Here is a 24,919-nt window from a genome sequence, read left to right as displayed (position 1 = left end):
CAATTTTTAAGCCAATAAAGTGGACAAATTTGCCCTCTCTAAAATATGAAACAACAAGAAGTATCCTCGTCAGAAGCTATTCCTGACGAGGATACTGCTTTGACAAAAATAAAAATAAAAGGGAAAAGCCACATCCTTGTGATAAAATGTTTATTCAAAAGAGTAAAGAAAGATAAAACACACAAAAGTGCATTTCATAATTGCATGAAATATTCAGTTATAATAGTTTGGGGAGACACTGAGGCAGAGCAGGTCAAGATTAATTGCAAAACAAAGAAGAGAGTAAAATTGAGAAAACAGAGATATAAATAGAGAAATAAATAAAAGGGGGAGGGAGGGGGAGAGAGAGAGGGAGAGTGAGTGAGGGAGACAGAATGAGGGAGACAGAATGAGGGAGAGAGAATGAGGGAGAGAGAAGAGAGAGAGAGAAGAGAGGGAGAGAGAAGAGAGAGAGGGAGAGAGAGAGAGAGAGAGAGAGAGATAGAGAGAGAGAGAGAGAGAGAGAGAGAGAGGGGGGGGGGGGGGAAGGAGATATAGTTTATTTGTTAAATACCCAAACATTCCAAACAATTTTCCAGTAACATATATATAAAAGAAAAATTAAAACCAATAATGATCACATCACTATTAAAAGTAAGGGATCATTTCTATTATTAATAAAAACATATTTTTCTGTACATACAAATATATAAACTTTCTAGAACTGACAAACCACATAAATTTCATTAAAAAAAAATGCACAAAATAATATACTAGTACTTGAAATCAAATGAAACATAAGCAGGCAAGCAAACAACCATGAAGTTGTCACACACTGAGCAATTTTGTAGCCCATTTGATTTTTTTTCCCTTCAATGTAAAATAATAAGACAATTGAACGGTTTGAACCTTGCACTTCAAAGATGGTTAAAATACAACAAAACAAATGTAGCAATCTTGATCATTTCCTTGTTCTTTTGAAAAAGATAAACTCTTATGGATTGTATATTTCCCTGCATGTCTGGTAAGTGTGCTTTCACCTTAAATATATATATAAATAGCTACATTCATAATGCCCACATATCAATCCAAAGGACTTTAACCATTTGGTAAATATCTCATAAAACCCACTAGGAAAAGAAAGAAAAAAAGGTCATTAGACCCACACACATTCTAAAACTCCTGCAAGTTTTCTAAAAATGTATGCCTCTTATAACAAGGAACCTAAAGAAAATATGTGAAACAATATTCTTGCTAAAAAGAAAAGCAGAATAATAATTATACTGTATGATGGGTGAAAGGTATCATTAAATTTGATAATGCCCTTTTTTTTAATTTCGAATTTCGAATTAAAACTGAAGTTAAAGACAACTTAATTACATTCTTTCATACAGTAGTTCTTTAATGAAAGATATTGCAAATTGCAAAATGACTTGGTTTCCATTCCTATGACAAGCAATCAGAGTCACACCCAGAGAGCCAGTTGCAGAAATCAGTTGCTGTCAGGCAATCATCACAGCATCATTATACACAATGGCACTCAAGTGCTTTAAAAAAATCAAATAAAAAAAATAATCTTATAATCCATTACAAGTGATTCCAAAGATTCCCAATAATAAGCGTAAGCTTTTTGTTTCATCTATTCTAGCTTTCTCAAAGAATCAGGCTGTATGTATATTGCCCTCAGCTATTTTTGTTTCTCTGTGGACCCCCCTGAGAAAATATTAAAGGGAACCAAAACCTTCATACTAAGTTACTTTTATTGTAAAGTTTAAGATATTTGAATAAAATCAGTGAAAATTTGAACAAAATCGGGCAAGGAATAAGGAAGTTAAAGCGTTTTGAAATGACTACCTTAGTCAATAGAGGGCGATATTCAATTTGATGCGTCATTTGTGGACAACTCTCCATGCCTTTTGTATTTCAAATTTCATGTTTTTCCTTCTTTCTTGTGATTGATATAACACAAATAAATATGAAGAAAACAAAAGAATTGTGAAATTTGAAGTACAAAAGACATGGAGAGTTGTCCACAAATGATGCATCACAATGAATATCGCCCTCTAGTGACTAGTCATTTCAAAAAGCTTTAATTTCGTTGTTCCTTGCCTGATTTTGTTCAAATTTTTACTGATTTTATTCAAATATCTTAAACTTAAACTACAATAAAAGTAACTTAGTATGAAGGTTTTTGTTCCCTTTAAGCTTAGTACAAATGAAACTGAAGCCATGGTGGGTACAATGAAGAGTGAAGTGGAATTTTTGCAAGTGAAGAGGTAAGGGTTTGCAAATACTTGATGAACAGGCTTACACTTCTACTCTTAATCATGGACACATGCAAAATGCTCCAAAAAGGTTAGTACTTGCTAACAAAAATGTCTGACATTTAGAATACCCAAACGCAAGTAATTTCATATACCCTGCAGATAAACATAATACATAACAAAGGACTAGCAAAGTGAACCTGATCACAAAACTCTGTGACTTGGTTAACATTTCAGCACAGAAAATATCTAAAGGATAGTTGTTGTGACCTCATGGAAAACGGAATAAAAAATATAATTTATGTCATCTCAAGATTCCGTATTACAGAAAATAGCATCAATGAAGAATAAATATAACTTCTCATTTTGGTTAGGCATATACTATGCATTTCTATGTGAATAGATCAAAAGATTACTGTACCTATTTTTTAAATTAATATTCTTATCTTTCATTATTTTTTTGAGTATTAGAAAGTGAAATTGGAATCGGCTCAACTTTGAAACACAATACCTTCACTTATTAACAAATATTGAGAATGGTTGCGTACACATTGTTCATACTTGTTTTCTATTAATTATATGCAGATTGCGTAGTCAATATACATAAGGAGTAGGCTTTCAACATCGATTCTTTAAGAAATTCTTTTGATAGATATCTCCTTAACTTCCAATCAAAAAAGTACAGTCGGTTAGTATTCCTACTTTCCCACTGTCAATAAAAATAAATAGTGTAGGCCTATTAATGAACAATGCCATGGGCCTGTAATCTACAACAAATTAACCCTGATGGTGTGCTTAAGAATTTTGTTGAACAAAGGAAATTAGTCTGAGATTTCAGTTTTCCTTTGATTGAATTTAATAGTAGAATATGCACCATAGACTTTTTCTCTCTCTGTTTTGTTTCAAAACATTTTCTCACTTCTTTTTAATGCTTTATGTTAATACATTTATTTCAGCATGTACAAAATGCACCTGTATTTTATATCATAAAACAAAACATAGCACAATACATGAAGAAAAGCAAATTGGTATTGCATGTCGATACTTCAAACGATAGCCAATGGAAAGTCTGAACAGTGCATCAGATCAGAGTTCTGCAAATTCAGAGTAACACGGTTTTGTTCACATACACAAAATAAATAAATAAATGCACTTTTCAAAGTAAAAGAGTTAATCTCCTAGCTGCCTCTTTAAGTATACAGTTTATCATAGCGCACTAACTGTTAGCATGCAGCAGAGTTTCATATAGTAGCTGCACTTTATAAACGGACCTATTTCTATTAGTATTGTTACAATACACCAAAGCAAACCATAACCAATGCTTAGATTTGCTACACCCTTCAGCAAAAGCTGGCCATGATGGCCCAAATTAATGAAGGTTTATCTTAACCTACGGCTTTCAATCCTCCTGTACGTGCATATTCATGTGAAAAAAAAAAGACAACAGACATGCCTCAGTTTGTAAGCAAAGACAGAGAGCTGACCACAACATGAGACTACTGCATCAAGGTTGATTAGACAATATTAAATAGTGTTCTTTCATGCACTACGACAAAGTCATATGTTCTATCCAAAATTAGGACTGGCGGCCCCTGAAGCAATCCCTGGCTGTCATCCTTGAGCTCTTGATAAAGTCGACATCTTCATCCTCCTAGTGCTCGATAGCAGACATGATTCATAAATCATCGCATTCGCTCATCCATTTAAAGCCCCACTGCACTATTTGTAGCTACTTGCTCCCTCTATATGGCAAACAATGCCTAAGCGGTGCCCGTTGGTCCCCCATGATCCTCTTTTTCTTATGTTAATTGAGAGCCAAGTTGATGAGATAACCACCTGTCAGTGACCACGCTGGGTGGTCTAATCCTTCCTGGTCAAACTAGTACAGACGGGCTTTAAAGCTATCTAATGACAAAGGTCCCTGCATCGCACTAGACAAGAAAATAAGCGAGATACAAGCTACTATGAAGTCATCTGGGTAATCTGTTTTCAGCCAAGTCATGATTTGCTCTCACTCTTATCCCCGATGGCCATCTTCATAAAGGAGGTTTGAGTGATGTCGAAGACTGCGATTACTCTAGCACTCCAAGGGCAGTCATCATAAGGGTAGCCGCTGCATTTGCTCATATGCCATGAAGAACTGATGGATGAATGCAGAGTTAAGGTCAAAATAGCTTATACTGGCAATGAAATGTCAGTTATGAATAAGATTCCTTTGTATAAGCTTGTTCCGATATATCAGTATATTCAAACTGCCATCATTTTAAAAATGTATATATATATATTTTCACGTATTCATTGAGCTGTGTCATAAGAAACAGAAATGTGGAGCGTTTTACACTTACGTTATCATTTCGAAAAAATATGGCTGTTTTCCACTGCGTAACTGAAACAAGGCTCAACGATGACTTGCAATGATTTCAATGACATAAAATCACACTGTGCAAATATCTCCCCTAGGGGATGTTAATTCAGGGGTGATAGTGAGCACTGTAAATAAAAAAATAAAAAAATTTCTTCCCCCCCAACCACACCCCCCTTGAGTAAAATAACAAAGAGGATTCAGGGGGAAAAAATGGAATCTTCCAACATTCCCCCCTTTTTGAGTAAGAAATATTGGGAAATAATAGGGAAGAATAGAGAAAATAAGGGGGAAATCAGGAAAATCAGGATAAAATCGGAAGAAAAAAAATATTTAAAAAAAGGTAAAAAAGTCGGGAAACCGATTCAAATCGGCTTTTTATCAGATCTGTAAATTTGATATTAATTTGATGATTTTTGCTTTTCAATCAAGAATGAAAGGTGGGCTGGTTGAATTAGGGCCTTTGTTAAATACTTTTAGATGTAAGCCTTAAGATGTCACATTTGAAAAGGATACAATGATGTTCCAAGGGCCAAGACGAACCCATGTCGGTACAAAGCCCTTGTAGAGTGCGATGAATCCCTCATACTTTGCAGTCTGGAAAATAACAAAACAGATGAAAATAAATTTGTGTGAATCGCAAAGTCCCATTTGACCAGGGTCCAGGGAGCTCTGGGGTTGTCTGATGCCCTCTGAGCCATAATATGAAGCATTTTCAAACAAATGTTAAGACTAATATTTTACAAATACTCATTGTTCCATTTTCCCTTATATTTTATATAACCCATGACTGATTTTGAAACATGTCGTTCAAAATGTTGCTATTGCATGTTAAAATTGCTTGGGGATCACCCTAGAATGCATTACTTAAAATATACTGATAAAGTGATCAAATTATAAAATATTAAATAAAGTGCTGTGAATGAAATGGATTCACTATGTTATAACAATTTGGTAGAGCAGAATCCTACTACAGTTTACATAATGAAAAAATTAATCATGCATCAAAAAATTCACCCTTTTGATGAGGAGAGGTAATTTTTGTTTTCCTTTTTTTCTTTCTTTTTTTCTTTAGGGGGAAGGGGGTGATATCATGAACTCATTAAACAATTTACATACCTGCCAATATTTGAAAATAAGAATTAGGAATCTTTAGCACTGGCAATACGCGGTAAATCTGTACCAAATACATATACGCTGCTCGATCATGAAGCCATTCAACGCAAAAAATATGTGAACTCTCAAATCGCGGCACTGCTTTATTTTGCTTTAGCACCTTTAAAAAACATATCAGTGAAAAAAAGGAAAAAAAGAAAAATTTGAATATCCCAGATTTTCAGGTCCTAGAAATCCAGAAAAACAGAATATTCCGGATTATTCGTAAAGGTTGGCAGGTATGAATTTAGGTCAGCCTGACAAACCTTTACAATGATTAAAAAGCTGACAACCTCAACTGAAAAAAACTGAGTTGTTATCTTTCTCCAATGGCGGACTATCGTACACACCTTCAGTAAGCACTCAATTGAATTCTGGTACACAAAGTTACTAGATGAAGAGGCCACACCTTTCCTCAGGTTTCGCTGGTTCATCAATCTGGTTCTCACCACATCAACAGGGTTGGATAAAATGGCACCAGCTAAACCAGCCGCGAAGCTTGATCTGTCAAGCGTAGAAGCAGAGAAACAAACTGATCAGCAACATACAGTACAAGCATTACATTTTTTCTTCTTCCACAGATACATACATTTTCAAAAGTTGTAGTTTTTAAGTTACATGATTCACAGACCACACAATTTTTTTCTAATATATTTAACATTCTAGAATTTTTTTTTGAAGTACACCTGTATGAGAATGTTTAACAGGCAACAAAAAACAAACATATACATGTAGTACATATTAAACAAATACTTATCATTCTAGTCATACAATGATATGAAAATTATATGTATCTTATATGTACCGGTAAATATTTCCAAAACTATAGAAAAAAACGTAAACCTGAATAAAATACATTCTATTTTCATCAGTAATTAAGACTGTTTCCTATCGCCTTTCAGACGGATTATTTATATAATATGGACTGGGCTTGAGGGAGATACCACATAATATTTCCCAAACTAGACTCATATTGCCCCGAGTCAAAGACAAGGGCAATATGGGTCTTGTGAGGGAAATATATGTGGTATCTCCCGAAAGTTAAGCCAGTCAATATTGTTATTATTATCTAAATCAGACATCTAGAGCAAATACATACATGACAATCTCATAGAACTGAACAAGCTTTGTAAAACCAGCACTGTGCATCAAGCTGTTTGACAAAATGTTTGATACACTGCAAACAGTGTACCCAATTTGGTGTGATTATTACGTCACAATAGAGTACGTGCAAAGTGCGCAGGTTCTCGTACGCATAATAGATGCGCAATGAAAATGACAAAATACGGCGCGGTGAATATGGTCTTATATTTCATGCTTTTTTAACACTTTAAGTCCATAGGCTTTTTCATGAAAGGTAAATATGGTCTCATATTCCCCGATTAGCCCTTTTAGGATTACCAGCAAGTGTAATATGAGTTTGTAAAACCACTGCTCAGATGTCTGATAGGGGTAATAATACCTATTATTTTCAAAAGTAGAACCATTAATTCTCAAAAATTGTTAAACATACATCAAACTGGTTATGATCAAAATCAACAGGTGTGAGCAGTTACAATATTGATTTGATAACAAGTAACAGGTTTATTTACTTACAAGAAGTGCAGTTTGACGTTATCCTCCATCAGCCTCCTGTCTAGGACTGTCTTTTTACACCAGTCATACACCGGTAGTGCTACACCTGCAACTATTGCTACTCTCTGTGCAGTTGGTATAACACCCTGTAGATATAAACAATGTACAAAGTTTAGTGTATTTTAACACCAGTCATACACCGGTAGTGCTACACCTCCATTAGAGGCAGCTTGCACACAGATGGGATAATACCCTGTAAATATAAACAATGTACTGCTGGTCAGTATCTTTTTACACCATTACACCAGTCATACACCGGTAGTGCTACACCTGTGAATATTGCTACTCTCTGTGCAAATAGCACAACAACTTGTAGATATGAACAATGTGTTGAATTCAGTGTATTTAACACCAGTCATACTAGGCCTGAGTCAAACCGTTTAACCGACGGTTATCCGACCGCATTCATCAAAACCGTTTAGCATTTCTCGCTCCGGTTAACCGTTATTTGCATACATTTTGGAATGTGCTAATAGCCCATGATAAAGATAATCAAAGAAACCGCAGTGTAATATTACACCCTGGCCGCTGCGCGCCAGCTTTCTGGCAGCAGTAATCACCATGAATGAATTTGTAAACAATAAAACAACCAGTCCCCTTCTCTCTTTTCTCACCCTCTTTATTCCCTTCTCTCTGCAATGTGTTCATCGCTCATGTACCTTTTCTTATTACTGCACTCTCAGCTCACAACTTTCTAAATGTTTACACATTCGATGGTCAGTTCCTCTCACATCCCTTAATCTCCCCCGAGTCTCTCTCTCTCTCTCTCTCAATATTAATAGCCATCCCTTGCCGACTCGCCCCCTAAAATAATGTTCATATATAAATAAAATACAAAAATATTGATAACAATAATAATTGAAGTTTTAGAAATATCAATCAACAAAGTCTTGGATATTATTTGTGAGTAATTTAAGTTTTTGATCATTCTTCAATTCAGCCGATTAACACAGCCACCCTTTCTTACTTCGATCTTCACTCGTGTCCCTGCCTCGTCCATGCAGGGACATGCAGGGACATGCTAGCCCATATGCTCTCTCAGTCACACACACATGTACACACAAACCTCCGGCGCCCAAATACACTGTACATACACACAGATGGAGAGTTCATGCTTGTCACATGCACACATGTGGGCGTGGCTTCTTGACCTCCCACTGAACTGGGTACGGTGAAAGCACGCGCGGTCACCAACCTGTAATTTATGCTGGTATCAAACTCCACCCACATAGCTAGAGAACCTTCCTGATTGGTCACTAACTTGGATCAGCTCATTGCAGGGTGTGTCTTGGGTGTGTGTGATACACACTTCTACATAATTTCATATGGCAATGATACATGCAGGGAGCTCTCTCCCTGATCCATGTGCAAACATTGCATTGCAAAGGCATATATAAACACGTCACAGATCAGCTAACTTCACAGAGTAACTTTGCAAGGTTAATCTTGATATCAAATTCAGATGAGGAATAATAAGACATGTTTTATGTTGTTTATTACTGGTCTCTGTTTATCAGGATGACCTAATTTGTGCCATAGTCCGGGGCTGGGAATGCTCAGCCCGACAGTCTGAAGACCAGCAGGGTTCCGAGCTACAGCACTATTAAAAATACTGTATTTTCACTTTTTCAGATTATTATTAAACGGTTAAACGAAACCGCCCGTATACTTTTAACGGTTAACCGTTTAGCACAAAAACCGTAATGACTCAGGCTTAAGTCATACACAAGCAGTGCTTGTCGAAGAAATTTAAAAACTACTATACGTATGGGGACTTCAAATTGGCTGAATTGGTAATGTCTCTGTGAATTAATTTTAACACACAAAATGAGCATGGCTTCAGAGGGTCTTTTCTTTTCACAAAACTTATAATAACATACCACCGGTGTCCACAATATTTTGAGTAGTGCCCCAGGGAAAAAGGCACTAGGGAGAAAAACAGAAACTAAAGGTATTTTTGTACACGACAAATAGGAAAGTTGTCCGTTTCTACCTTTACAATCTGCTGTCAACATTGCCAATCTGAGCAATAGTGATTTCATATTTCAGATGCTCTCTTATTATTGGTCCGATTCGTTTTAAACTTTTGCCATTCATTATGTTTTAATGTTGATGTTTGTTAACTGATGTAGATTTTCATTGTTCTTTTATGCTTATGTTATCTGTTTTTCATTTGCTCTACATGTGTGTGTCAAATGTGTACAATGTAATCTGTTACCTTGTATATTTTTCTGGTTTTTAATGTGGAAAATAAATGAAATGAAATGAAACTTATTACAAGGGTTGGATTGCCCATTAATATAAGTTTTAATGGGATTCCTGCTAATGGTAATAATGATAAGACTTTATTGCTCACCCTCCAAAGCCCTTTTGTGCCTTCCTCTTGATAAATGGTGACAAAAGAATTGAACATTCCCCCTGCGTTGGCAAAGCTTGCACTCTGGGCCTGCATACGCACCTGGATGGGGGAAAACAGACAAATAAGGGACATGTTATACAGTTATCAACCTGCTTTAGCATCCACCTGTACAACCTCAACTCAAGTGCAGATCAATCGTAAAATAAACTCTCGGCATTCGGCATGCATCATTTCTATACTGTCTACTGTCGTGGTCGAGTGGATACGTCGCCGGACAGTCGACCACAAGGTCCGTGGTTTGAGTCCCGCCGCGGCACTAATGTCCTTTGGCAAGACATCGATCTTCATTTGCCATAATCGACCCAGATGTTGTAAATGGGTTCCTGGCAGGAATTAATTCCTTGAAATGCTAGAGTGCTGTAATGGCCACCTTGCTAAAGCCAGGGTAATAATAAGAAGCCACCATTATTATTATTGATTAAGAATTGAAATGTACAACTAACAGAAGAGATTAAAAAGTTCTTGAAAACTGCACGAATTAGAGATGGTTGAAAAGAACCCAACAAATGTAATCCCTTGTATTCAAGGCCACCAACTCTGAATAAAAAGGACCCAGGGAAATTCACTGCATAGCCCACCATAGGTGTATGTCCTCATCAGCTCGAGATTGCCGAATAGCCAGCTATTTCTGATACGAAAAATAAGCCTGAAGTTACAAATCGCGTCTTCACCAGCTAGAGACTCGAGCTCGAGAAAGTAGCTTGAGATATTTTGCTCAGCGTTCGCGCATAGTGCAAGTCTTTGGGCTGGTGAAGATGCACTGGACAAGTAGCAGGATATTTTGCAAACTAGCCCAAGATATCTTGGGATGATTATCTGGACAAAATATCCTGCTAATTGCAACTGTGGGCTGATATAGAAGCAAATAAGCTGGATAATTTACGATTGGGATAGTTAAAAGAGCAGGATATTGGCAATCTCGAGCTGAAGGCAGGCCTCATGTGGGGGGGGGGGGGGGGGTTGATTGGAGAGTGCCTTGGGGAAAGCAAGATGGAAATGACAGACAGCATGGTTTGGAAAGACGTAAGAGTTTAAGAATATTTTTACAAAAACTGATTTGGATTTAGGTAAACCTACAGATGAGGTTTCAAACTAGTGAGAGGTATTAAAAGGGCTGGTTACATATCGCCAATAACGATATTGATTTGATAATAATGAATACGCCTACATACATGTATAAAAGGTAATGGATCCAGAAAAATTAGTGCTGAAGACTCAATAGCAAAAATTGGTTTGCACCAAACTATTTCTACAGAGTACAGACCAATTTTATAATTGTCAAACTAGTATCGACCATCTTTGATATGCAACTAGGGCCCTGTCTTCTAAAAAGTCAGTTTGCAGGCACAGAGTCTAATTCAACACTTATACACTATTCCATAAATCCTTGAGCCAAGCCTAGCTCTGTCAGTTTCTGCAGCAGCTAAAGAACAGAGTCTATGGGATGCAGTAGATCATACAGTCTATATAGTCTCGCAGTTATTAGACACTGTTATGCACAACGACTGACAAGAGTTTGTGCTTGCAAACTAATAAAGGGTTGCGATTGATTTGAATCAATCACAACTCAAATTCAATCGCAACTGAGTACTAAGAGAAATAGAGGAAAATAAAACTAAGACAACAGATTTGAATATTACTAAGTGGAAGAAGACAATTACTGATTTACAGTCTGCTATCAAGTAAATAGAGATATATATAATTTGATTTGCTCTCATTTAAACATGTGATTAAGTGATTTGTTATAAATATTTATGTACTACAATGTTATCCGTGATTTGATCTGAAAAAAGATTTATTTCAACAATAAAAAAAAAATTAAAAAAGAGAAATGACATTTGAATGTGCGATCGAGTGGAGGACTCGCGTATAATTCAAATTGATCACAACTCTATAGTCTATACTACATTAGATGGGGCACAGTTCTCATCTGCAGAGCAACTGTCGCTAGGGTTACGTTTCATATTACTCCTACCTTGAGTACATCAGTGGGGTTTGCTATGGCCGACGCTATGACTCCTGCAGTCATCCCGCACAGCACGTTGACCGGTAGGGTCTCATTCTCAGGGTTATCTACCAGGATCCTCTTGAAGGAATGGTAGCAGCCTATCTTGATGGTGCCATATACAGCCTGTCGCAGGACGGCAGGTCGGATCCTGAAATGAAACAAGAGTACAGTGACAGATTCAATATTTTCTCATGAGAAGCAGTTCTATTATTAAAAGGTAATACAAAGTTTTGGGAAATTTTGAAAATTGGCTGGATAGTGATTCTTTACAATTTTGATATATTTGGATGCCCCTGTGGATGTATTATAAGCACTAGAAAATTTAGCCCCTATAACACTTCTGCTTTCGAGAAAAATTGAATATAAACATTTACCGGTCCTCGCTGTAAATTTTGATAAATTTCAAATAGCGCTTACGGCCATACAATGGTAGCTGCGACCATGAAAATGTCAAACTATGTACATGTATTTGTGATATAATTTCCAAACGGAAATAGCCAATCCGTCGATTTTAGTCAAGAAACATTGTTTAATGGCTTGATTAATATCTTGACCTTGAGAGGGAGCTATACAACATAAAGAGTTTATTATTTACTATTTCATAACTTTAGACTCGATTTCAACCGCGACAACGATCACTGAATATTGTAGGACAGCATATGCTTCCAATATGTTCATTTGAACCAAATTCATGACCAGCCACCAAAACTTTGTATTACCTTTAAGTCCTATTTGTCAACCAACTTAAAAAACATTTTGGTTATAATTAATATTTGGTTTTATACATGTAAGATAAAACACAATTAAATTGGCTTGATTGCTGTAATACATTTAGCATGAGGAATCCTGTACAATTCTGAAAATAATAAAAAAAATTATAGATTTAAAGAAATTTAGGTTACTCCATGTTCATGTCGTTATCTGAGCGTTACCTTCTCTTTTTTTCTCTTATTCATTCTCTCTCTCTCCTCCATTAACCATCTTTACCTGCTTGTCACTGCTTGACACTTGTCTCCCTCTTTCTCTTCCCCCTTCCTCATCTACTGACCCTATCATTCTTTTCTCTCTCTCTCTCTCTCTCTCTCTCCTTCCACCCCTCCCTCGCTCCCCCACTCTCTCTCTCTGTCCTTGTTCCACCCCTTCCTCGCTCCCCACTCTCTCGTTCTCTCTCTCTCTGTCTCTGTTCGAACCCTCCCTCGCTCCCCAGTCTCTCTGTGTCTCTGTTCCACCCTCTCTTGCCTTCAACCCTCTCTCTCTCTCTCTCTCTCTCTCTGTTCCACCCTCTCTCGCTTCCCACCCTCTCTGTTCCACCCTCTCTCGCTCCCCACCCTCTCTCTCTCTGTTCCACCCCTCCCTCGCTCCCCACTCCCACTCTCTCTCTCTCTCTCTTTTTCCTTCCACCCCTCCCTCGCTCCATCTCTCTCACTCTCACTCTTTCTTTACCCTGAGTATAGAGCCTGGATGCCCTCCTCCTTGGCAATTCTTTTGAGGGCATGGAACATTCCTCGATACTTGAGCTCTCGAAAGCTGGCCTCCATCCTCTGGCCCTGCACTTGAAGCCTCGTCTTCGTCAGGTCGAGTGGGAAAGTCCCTACAGGGGAGAATAAATCGTCAAAATTTAAACTCTACTGTACATGTATCATTTATAACCCCTTTTTTTCCCACAGGATTTATTTTGCAAACTTTGTGAAGTGTTGTAGGGTGCCAGATTTTACAACACACCAACATGATCTGGCAATACACAAGTGAAGTTAGTGAACGAGCATACAATGGAATAAGCCTGACCAGGGACGTGATAGAGAAGGACTGGAATCAAGCCGCTCTCCTTTGACCCCATGCTCCAAGCCGCCGAAAAGTTATGCGCTAATCTGCAACTGTTGACCAGGTGGTGAGATAAAAGAGCGCATGAAATTTTAGGATTTAGAATTCCTACATCAGAAAATGGTATCACTGCAACTGTTCGCTGTCCCTTCCAATGATTTCTCATCCATTGTTGAATGTGTAAAGAGTAGAACAAGCGAACACAAACTTGTGTACTTTCATCCTTTTTTAAACTTAAAAAATACAAAAAACACGCGAAAACACGCATTAGCTAACTTAATGTTATTGAAGATTGTAAATCATGGATCAAATAACGGGACATTAAAGCATGCACAAATTAGCGCATCATCCTAAAATATTGAGTTTTTGACAGGATGTAATTTTTCTTTTACCAACTCTGGCACACAAATTAAAGGAAGGACGGAGTTCTAAATTTGAAAATTTGTTTGATGCACTATTCCCAATAAAATCCCCATATAAAGTTTTTGATTTACACTGACATTTTGCCGGTAATTTAATATTTTGTAATAAATGTAAAACTGGTGCCTGGCTTCCGAAAGTCCCCGCAGTGGAAGCGCGGTTCGGAGCATGGAACTTCAAAGCCAAGTGGAATGTTACACATCCCATTGTTACGCTTTAGAACTCAAGAATGCGTTTGAATAAATTACAAGAGTTTCGCCTCCTTTTCTTTCACCTCCCTGGCCTGACTTAATTCACACAAAAACAACAGCTTTCAAAAATATAAGTTTGAGTCACCCACATAAATATTAGTACATGTATGTACAAAAATACAATTATTCATTCACTTCATTTTTCATTTCTTTTTTCATTTCTATTTACAAAAAAATAGACAAAAAAAAAAACAAAAAACATCCATACAATAGAAGAATAATATCAAAGAACAACATGTTGTACAGTAACCCAGCCAACAAGTTTATTTTCTAAAGATAGATGCAATATGAGTTTGAGTTTTCTTTAAACAAAACTACTGTACATGTAGCATGATTGGAGGCTCAAAGACATTGTATAAGAAGTACATGTACATGTACATGTTCAGGGGGAAAATGTTTTAGGCAAGGGAAATATTAATTAATAATAATAATAATGTAACTTATATCGCGCCAAATCCACTCTGTGGAGTGCTCAAGGCGCGTGTAAACAGGAAAAAAGATCAAGACTTGAAAAGAAATGTTTTGAGATGAGTTTTGAAAGAATCAGAGGATAAACATTTTTTGATGTCTTCAGGAAGGCCATTCCATAATTTAGGACTAGAGTATGCAAAAGATCTTTCCCCCCACGTTTTGGTAATTTTGGGGGTTACAAGAAAATTGGAAGTGGATGAGCGTAGAGGTCTTGCAGGAGTGTAGTTTTGGATTAGAGAGATAAGGTATTGAGGAGCAGAGCCGTGAACGCAATGAAAGGTGAGCAACAAAATTTTGAAAACAATGCGATCTTTTACTGGGAGCCAGTGTAGCGACTGCAAAACTGGGGAAATGTGGGTACGCTTGGTGGTCAGAGAAACAATACGAGCTGCAGCGTTTTGAAGCTTCTGAAGCTTGGACACTAGATTCTGGGGTAGATTGATTAGGAGGGCATTGGCAAAATCAAGACGGGAGGAAATCAGAGCATGAACTAATTTTTCGGTGGCAGACTTGGACAAATATTTACGAATAAAACCGATATTACGCAAGTGGTACCTTACAGATCTACAAATATTAAGAACTTGGTTAGACATTGTCATATGTGAGTCAAACATAACACCGAGATTGCGACACGTTTGTGACAAGTGAATTATGTGGCCAGAAAATGAAATGCAATTGATATTAACTTTACTAAGCTGTACTTTGGAACCAAATATAAGGAATTCACATTTGTCTAAATTTAATTTCAAGGAATGTGCGAGCAACCAATCAAGAACGTCAGCCATGCAAGATTCAAGGCGATGAACGGCTCGTTCTGCAGCGGCTTGATCTGAATTGAAGGAAATCATAAGTTGAATATCGTCTGCATAAATATGATAATCTATGCCATGTTGTAACAAAACTTGTCGCAATCCAATTAAATAAATTGAGAAAAGAGTGGGCCCGCCCACAGAACCTTGTGGTACTCCACAAGAGAGAGGCAAAGCAACTGATTTGCAACCATTAATACAAACGATCAGAGAGTGGTATGACAGATAAGACTCGAACCATTTGTATGCCTCACCCTTGACACCAAGTGAACTAAGTGTGTTCAAAAGGATAGTGTGATTAACGGTGTCGAAGGCGGAGGACAAGTCTAGCAGCAGGAGAGCAGTTGAGTTACCCCTATCCATCCCTTAACTTTTTAAGATGTCTGAATGTAGATCTTCCTGACAGCATCTTTGATTTGACAACAAATAAATATCTACATGTAGATATTTATTTGCATTCTTTCTAGATGGGATTAGATTGGATTACTATTGGCCTGTAGACTAAAATACCTCTTTTGTTACAGGGAGCTATTTTCTTATTATTTGATATGATGTACATGTACATGTACATGGACATGCAGTTTTGCCACAACAGTTTTATTTGTCTTTTACATTTCAACAATAAAGCAAAAGAGCTTAAATCTCTTTTAAATAGTTACGGTGAGTCTTGAATTTAGATATTTGTCCCGGAATTTCAGTTTCAGTTTATGGGAAATAATCTAATGGCTTTTTGTTTGTTTCTTCATTAATTGTTTGTTTGTTTATATTTATTACAAGGTTTTTCCTCCCCCTCCTCCCCCTCCCCCCACTGGATTGTTGTATAAGCTACAATCAAATGTACATAATTCATACATACTGTACATGTAAATGGGATATAGCCTTGAGAGAGAAATATTCTGTCATACTCCATTCATGTCAGCACAAAGGTTTATAAAATTATAGCGATAATTTTATTAATATGTATACACAAAAGTTTTTTCGAAGTACGGGTGTATGTTACATGTTTATTAAGCTTCTGCACAATTCACTTTGTGTGCACAGGCTTATTTAAGTTTACAGCGCAGTGATGCATGCACCATATAATAACCCTGGTAAAGTAGACAGTATTGTGACCTCCAGGGTCCAGACTCAATCAATATCAAATGGATGGGTTGCCCTTTCAAGCACAATACATGTGTACATGCCCAAGACCCGATGCCTGCTGTGCTATTCAGATACCTTTTATACCAAGCAGAGTGTCTACTCTTCATAAATGACTACTACTATTGTGAAAGGCTTAGGGGCACAAGTACATGTATACCTACTTTTGTACCATGTACAGTACCGGTATATTCTATATTCATGATGATTAATGATAATAATAATAATATCGAATATTTAGAAGCACTAAAAACAATAAGTACCATAGCGCTTACAATAATAAACATAACCGCCAACCTTTCGTTTCACAGCAAAAATAAGGAATACAGTCTATTTTGCATACTTTTCACATACAGTATATGATACTTCAGAAAAAGAGAGTAATCTAGGGTAGTGCTGTAGTCAAACGTTTAACCGTCCGGTATCCGACCGCCCATGGCGGATTCCGTTTTCAATTGGACGGTTTCGTTTTCCCGATTTTTTTTTTTTTTTTTTTTAAATATTTTTTTTTTTTTTTTTTTTTTTTTTTAATAATTTTTTTTTTTTTTTTTTTTTTTTTTTTAAAGTTTCGATTTATGCCCCTCCACCTGGCACTATGCCTGGCAATGTCTCCCAGCTCAGTAATCTGTGTGTTGACTCACCACTCCAAAACTAGAACAACACTCCAATTTGTCTGTCATCTTGGTTTGAAAGTAATCTTTGTAATAGATCTCATCATCTCAATATGTAGTTTATAATAATAATTCATCCAACTTTTACACAAGGTTCTGTCCTAGGTCCTCTACTGTTTTTAATTTACATTAATGATCTTACACATTCTTCTAAAAACAACATTGTTACTATTATTTGTGACAAGTTCACAAGCACAAATCGGCCCCTTTAAATGCACCTCGCAGTTAAATGAAAGTTGCCGACAGAGGTAAAAAAAAAAAAAAAAAAAAAAAAAAAAAAAAAAACACGATTTTTTTTTTTTTTTTTTTTTTTTTTTTTTTTTTTTTAAATTTTTTTTTAAATTTTTTTTTAAAAAAATCGTTTAACCGAAAACCGTCCGGTTTTGACTGGCGGTTAAACGGAATTGGAGATATCCGTGATGTTACAGCACTAATCTAGGGTTCAAAAGACCCCAAAATAGGAATCATTCTCCCAAAACAAGAATGGTTGGCAGCTATGAGTAAAAAAAAAAATATTAATAACAAAGTAGTGACCACAGTCGGTATTAAGTTCAATACTTATCTTAAGAATATGAGTATTTTACTCAGTATCTGGCCTGGCTGAAAAACTTAGCCAGCTTCAGTATTGGCTACAAAGTATTTGACCCTATGTTTGAGACAACTTTCTATCTAGACTTGCATTTGTCAGCAGATTGTTGCGGATGCCTTGATTGGCTGGTATGTGATTTCAAATGCAGTAATTATAACCTTAAAGGGATAGTTGAGTTCTGTTGCAGGCTACACAAAATATTTTTTTGGTGAGATAATGAAGTGTATGTTACATGCAGTGTTGCATGCAGTGTGTGTGTTGTACGTGTTTATGTGTGTGAAAGGGGGTGTCACGGTGTTGGTGTGAGAGTGTGTGACAGGATGGTACTATGTAACTTTAAAACCTTCCTCTACTGTTATTTGACACTGTTACATGCAAGAAAAAATGTAGAATCATGTAGAATCTGAGATTTTTTTTAATGTTCAATGATTGATGTAACTCATGAAGTGTCTTGTATCAAAGATCTTGTTTTATATTGCTTATTTTGATGATTTCTTGTTAATGTGAATTTTTTGTTATGTGAAATTATGAGGAAGGAAATAAAATATCATTTAAAATTAAAACAACAAAAAAAATAATGAAAAACTTAGTGTCAAATTTGAAAGAACATAATACTTAAATGACAAAATCATCTTTGTTTGATCAAAATCGGTTCAGAGACGGCTGAAATATAACGATTTTTAAAACTTGTGTACCACCACAAATATTAGATATTTTGCAAAATTTGAAAAAAACGTTGAAAAAAACGAAATAATGCCTTTTACATCGTACTTCACTTTTTTGTTGGCATTTTCGTGTTGCTTATATTACCCACAATCAGCCGGCTCATGTATTGTTATTTTTAATTAAATAATTAATTAACGGTAACCGTGTTTTTTTAAAAGTGGAGCTGAATTGGTATGATCGTATTGGCTAAATTTCACACATTTTGGGGTCTAAAATTACCTTCATAGCAATTTTAGGTTCTAAAAGGGCACTATAAATGTCATAGATAAGAATAAAAGCAATTTGTAGGCATTTGCGGTCTGAAAACAGAACTCAACTATGCCTTTAAAGCCTCTCTAAAGTGTTGGGAGCCCCAAGAATTTGATGGCAAAATTTCACTTAAATTGTATCATAATGTGAAAGAGGATGTCATTTAATACACATTTTTGCAAGGATTTTCAATACAAATATGTTTGAAGTCAAATATTGATGAAAGAATACAAATTTAGGTTTTCTGCATCCAACAGAAAACCAAAAATATGGATTCTACATGTACTATCAATAGTTGTCTTTTTTTTTTTTGGGGGGGGGGGGGGTTATTTACAGAAGTGTGTCTTAAATGATATATGTTCTTTTGCATTATGATACAATTTAAGTGAAATTTTGCACATCAAATTTCTGGCAAATTTGGGGCTAGGCCTACAGTACCAACACTTTAGAAGGGCTTTAAAAGAAGCCTTAAAAATTCAACTTTCAGTCTTTTATTGGATGATTGAGACAATGTCTAGGAATAAAGTGCAATACCCCACACTGACTAATTTCTTCCTTCCTCCATGTGTTATTAGTCATACTAGCATGTGCTGGGAATCCTATGAATAGAATAGTTTCCTGACATGGCATGGCAGTTATAAATACACTGTGAATGTCTACTTTAGAATGTTGCCCAATACTAGTATGTACATCTTAGCCTAATTCACTAGACTAGCAGTGGTCCCACATCAAGCAACCTAATTTATTTTGTTTAAAGGCATCGTTTAACAATGTTAAATCTGAGATGTACATGTATGGCCCTACAAGCTATCAGTGTCTGTGATGTGGTGTAATATCACCATGTAAGGCTTCCAAATGGTACAATAAATCAGTGTATTCCATATCTTTAGCGCAGTACCCGGCTGACTGACCAATATTGTTTTTGTATTGCTCAGTCATCCAGGAACTTTAACTATCGATATCTACAGTGCGTCCCAGAAAAACGAAACCGAGAATTATCAAGGGGTTTTATCATAACTACAATGTAATTCACAATTATAAATTAACAAATATTTCACGCACGAGTGATTAAAATAACAATGTGAAGAGGGGGTACCAAAAATTCATTTGGCGGGTGGTATCTGAATTTCAAAGAGAAAAGCACATTTTTAGAAAGTTCACTTTCTGCCCTTTCATATGACACCTCAATCAGGTAAAATGAGCCAGGAATAACAAAGTTCTGTTTTATTTTAAGCAATACTTGCATTTCCATAATTTGATTAAACAAATTTGTTTTCACTGGCTGCCTGCCGTAGCAACAAACAGAGTATACACAAGTCAATTTTAAACTCAAAGAATGAATCTAAAAACAGATCACTGCTTAAATGCCTACATGTACATGTAGATGCATGTGAGTTAATATGGATTATCCAACTTTGTGTGCACTTCAAAATGAAGACCATCTTATTTTTTGTTAAAACTTAAAAGCATGAATTAAGCCTTCTGATAATGGATTCTAGCTCTGCATTCAGACTACTGAATCATGCAAAGAAAAGTTGTAATATACTGGTAAATATATAAAGAAAACGCCTGTCTGAGCATCGTTTTGAATGAAAATATGATCAAAGAATCAGCATCTCACTCTAGTCTCTGAACGTCGTATCATACGGAACTCGTATTAATGGATGGGACACATAACAGATGATTACTTACCGTTATACAGTAGGCTTACGGTTGCACCATGTGAGAGAGGGGGGGGGGGGGGGGGAGTATGAATTCTTGCAGGTTGTGCAGGTGTACCATGCAGTAAAAAACAATATCATTTTTTAATCTACATGTAATCAAATTTGATACCATATCGAATGACATTGTCATATCTTTTTGTTTTAAATACTGAACAGTGTTTGACAAAAATAACAATATGACAGATGGAGATAAAACACTTGCTTAGTTTTTACAAATATTTTTCAAATATACTTACCGCATTCTGCTAGAACAGATGCCGTCCCTCCATAAACAAACGGTTTCCAATCGGTTGGCATATTACTAGTTCACAGACACAATATTGTTGGCAAGCAAAAGTGCACTTACTGCAAAAAGTTCAATTTTATGTTTTTTTTGTCTGAATGAAGTTTCCTTCCAATGATCCTTTGCAAACGAAGGAAAAGATGAGTTTGTATTTCCTTCATATGTTTGCAAGTTTCATCTCTCTGTGTCTTTTTCGCTCACCCCCAACAATCAAGAACCTGCTAACGTTGTTCCTCTTTACTTGGAGCAGCGAAAGGAAGATGGCCATTTTCACAGCGAAGAGGAAGCCATTGAATGTTGCTTGACACCAACCGCCAATATCAAGAATGTGTATTCTATATACTGTACAGTGTAGTAACCTGCTAGTTCCAGGAGATCTTGTAAGGATTCCACAAAGTCCTAAGGTACTGGTAGCCAAGGATAATGTAGACAATGTGTGCCTTTCAGAGAGGATGCGTCCACTTGGGAATATATTCTGTAAGAGGAAAGGGAGAGATTCAAAATAATAGCATAACTGATTGTTTAAAGGGTGATGCTGGTGAATTACTGATATGAGATAACTAAAATCTATGAGAATCTCATATCAGCGATTTGGTTAGTGGATTGTGAGACGTAAAAAAAACACTTCATTTTACTCCTACATATAAGTGCCTTCTCCCTTGGGGCACTACTTGAACTATATTATGGACAGCATATTATTAAAGGTTCTCTTAAAAAGAAAAAAAAAAGAACTCTCCTGAGACACACGTTTCTAATATATTAGTCATGAGTTGAAAGTTGAAACAAATGAAAAAAATTGTCCAGCACTATGTCATAATGACATCGCAGGTTCAGCCAATTTAAAGTGCTATACATATAAAGATTACAACTGTAAAGTTCACAAGTTCTTATTTTTGTACGGCGGCCGAGAAGTTGAGGTCATATAGCTAGCCGTGTAGGCTGCTGGCGCCAGAGTATGAGCACACTTGTGAACTAGCCGCCATACTTGCACAGTTAGAAAAAGGATTGCTTTATCATGAAAAAACGCCTAAAATTCAACCAGATGAGCTTCGATGATGACCTTGGACTAGTTATTCTGCATCAAGAAGGTATATTTGATCATTTTAGTATCTTTTTAAAAGTTATTTGAGAGCATTTTTAGGATATGTTCTGAAAGTTTTACTTTTTTGCTTTTTACCTTTTGCTGACGACTCAAATATTTTTTTGTCACATCGCGATCTAAAGCAATTGACGTAAATACTAAATAACAAACTTAGAAGTGTGGCAAATTGGATAAAAGCAAACAAACTATCTCTTAACTTAGACAAAACTAGTTACATGCTATTTAAACCTATCTATCTAATGAAAACTACATGTATCTTGGAAAGCGCACACTGACAATATCTGCAAAATCATTGCTCGCAACACTGGTATCCTTAGCAAATTAAGACACTTCCTACCGTATTATATTATGTTTTCCTTGTATTCTACGCTTATTCTTCCTTACTTGAATTAAGGACTTATTGCCTGGGGCAGTGCAGCAACTTCCCAAATTAATAGACTCTTTATATTACAAAAAAGAGCAATTCGTATTATTAATAATGTAGATTTCCGGGCACACACAAATAATCTTTTTCTGAATAATAACATTTTGAAAATTAAAGACTTGTATATTTTTCAGCTTGGACAGTTAATGTACAAGCTCAACACTAAACAATTACCTTTGCCTTTTAATGATATGTTCGTAAGAAATGATTCGATTCATTGTTACCTCACTCGCCAGGCGAGCTCTTTTCATCTACAGTGTACCATTAAGATTAAATAGAACATCTTTTGCACAAAAGATGTTTGTTTTTACAGGTCCAAAACTGTGGAATTCTCTTTCAAATGATATTATACAGTGTAATTCGATACAAATTTTCAACAGGAGACTTAAAAGCTTTCTTCTGAATAGTTACCAAAAAAAAAAAGTGATTTTTTTTTGTATTACTGAATCAGTTATTGTTATTGTTGCTTTTTTCTCATAAAATAATAATTCATGATAATAACTTTTACAGGAGGGCTTACACCCTACAAGCTCTGCTTTTTAGTCGGCCCTCCTTCCCTTTCAATTTCATGTTTATTTTTTTAATGTATTGTATTGTGCAAATTGATCTATACATGCATATAAATATATGAATATGTTAAAATGTACCATTATTGTAAATATGAACGGAAAAATAAATGAATTGAATTGAATTGAATTGAATCTGGCCAGAATCTGGAGAATTTTTTTTTTCATTCACTCTTCTGATCTTCGGTAGGTTAACCCTAAGCCAAACGAGGATCGTCTTCGTTAAAGCGAACAGACGCGTCTGCAAAATTAAGGATCGTCTGTATTTTCGCAGACATTTCATATTTCCGATCCGCGCGTTGGTGATGCGAAAAAACAGATTTTGCGATGATTTTCTTGATGCATTTTATATAACCTCTGTACAGAGACTTTCACGTTATGAGCGATAAATCCTTGTGAAGACGGACAACCCGTAAAAGTAAGCGGAATCTGTTTTTTGCATTGCCAGCGCAGCTCAGACTCCTCAGAGCATCGATGAAGAAAAAAAAAACGTCTGTGAAAATGCAGCTGCAATTTGTCCGCGTTTCCAAGGATATCCTTGGTGATGCGGACGATCCTCATTCTCGGACCAGCGCCCCTGGCCCTACTGATCTTCTAAAATTAAAGAAAAAAAATCTTTTGTTTTTATATTTTTTCTGCCTCCATTTTAACTTTTTCATACAGAATCACCATTTTGGCCAAATTCATTAGGTCAAGTTCATTTCAGGTCTAGACTCTATTTAAAGTTTGGCAGACACTTAATTGGCTTATTCACAAGCAGTCACTGATTTCACTTTCACTTTCAGTAATCTCACATACTGTCTAGATCTACGTCTATTTGACGTAGAGTCTAACTTTAATAGGCCTACACAAAACAAAAATCCCTTGTCAACTCATTCACTGCATAAAACCCAACGTGCGGGACTAATAACCGGCGAAACCGCGGTTGACTAAAACAAGTTTCACCTTCTTTACGTGGATAATTTGAAAGGTTCTCGAAATAATAACAGTTCTCGGTAACAAAAAATAAAATAAGAAATAACTCACATAGAAATGATGAGGTTTCCGGAAACCTTTGAACCCAAATGGACAAACTGGTGTTTCTGAAGACCTCGGCACGTACGCATAACTTCATAAGGAAGATAACAGCTGATGAAATTGCGCTTATGCGGCATATGCATGCATGATCATGATAATACTGTCTAATTTGGCGGAGTACGAGTGCGGCGGCGCATGCTTGTTCCTTATCCCAGTGTGATTGGTTAATACAGGGGAGACACAACAAAAGCCCTGTCGGTCGCGTTATTTTTTTATGCGGCACAGATTGGGGCTTTTTTTAAAAAGGGGTCTTGATTTACAGACTAATACTGGTCGTGTGCGTACTAGACAGTATAAGTAGTAGAGGTCAGTTTTTAATAGTGTTATATTTAATCCACTACCGCATGGAAAATCATTACATCAACAATTAAAATCAAATTGGAAATCTGAAGAGGAGGCAGCACGTCAATAAGGAGAACATCACAATAATTAGTCAATAAAACTTAACTAATTTAAACGAAGAGGAATGTTATCTAAACACATAGTTCGCGATGGATATACAAACTTCTTCGCAGCGCTAATGCGCTAGCTATAAACATGACTAGTCTCACGTACGTGCAGACACTATTCAGAAGGGAAAGAACGTACTTCCCATAGGTTTAACACGCGCCATGCCCCAATCTGTGCCGCATAAAAAAATAACGCTGTCGGCGTGTGGTGAATTTTTTGCACGTACGCATTGCGTGGAAAACAAATGTGGAAGACTAGGTTCTAAAAATAGACTCAACAGGGAAAGGGGATTTCCCGACCTTGGAATGAACTGTCAATGTTGGG

The 24,919-nt window shown here is 36.3% G+C and overlaps 1 protein-coding gene across 1 annotated transcript; it reads right to left on the bottom strand.

The window, feature by feature from the left end:
* Nucleotides 1-2,698: 2,698 nt before the first annotated feature.
* On the bottom strand, nt 2,699-24,176 carry LOC584986 (kidney mitochondrial carrier protein 1). The gene is made up of 9 exons (XM_030981978.1): nt 24,095-24,176; nt 20,930-21,451; nt 13,266-13,413; nt 11,790-11,970; nt 9,752-9,853; nt 7,357-7,481; nt 6,111-6,264; nt 5,122-5,202; nt 2,699-4,383 (listed from the first exon to the last, which is right to left on the bottom strand). The coding sequence occupies exons 2-9, from the start codon at nt 20,988-20,990 to the stop codon at nt 4,342-4,344; spliced, it is 894 nt and encodes a 297-aa protein (XP_030837838.1). The 5' UTR covers nt 20,991-21,451; nt 24,095-24,176; the 3' UTR covers nt 2,699-4,341.
* Between the last annotated feature and the right edge of the window lie 743 nt (nt 24,177-24,919).

Source organism: Strongylocentrotus purpuratus, unplaced genomic scaffold (assembly GCF_000002235.5).
Source record: "Strongylocentrotus purpuratus isolate Spur 01 unplaced genomic scaffold, Spur_5.0 spur5_scaffold_12, whole genome shotgun sequence".
In the NCBI taxonomy this organism is placed as follows: domain Eukaryota; kingdom Metazoa; phylum Echinodermata; class Echinoidea; order Camarodonta; family Strongylocentrotidae; genus Strongylocentrotus; species Strongylocentrotus purpuratus.
The sequence above is the reverse complement of the archived record's forward strand: the minus strand, read 5'-3'. Positions and strand labels throughout refer to the sequence as shown.

What these genes read in the sequence shown, in the direction of transcription:
- LOC584986 (XM_030981978.1), bottom strand. Translation starts at nt 20,990, where the DNA reads ATGCCAACCGATTGGAAACCGTTTGTTTATGGAGGGACGGCATCTGTT. An exon ending in ATCTGTTCTAGCAGAATGCG is followed by an intron (nt 13,414 to 20,929) that starts GTAAGTATATTT and finishes TCTCCCCTGTAG; the next exon opens with GGACTTTCCCACTCGACCTG. An exon ending in TTGGCCCTTGGAACATCATT is followed by an intron (nt 4,384 to 5,121) that starts GTATCCTTTTCA and finishes TTCATCCATCAG; the next exon opens with TTCTTCATGGCATATGAGCA.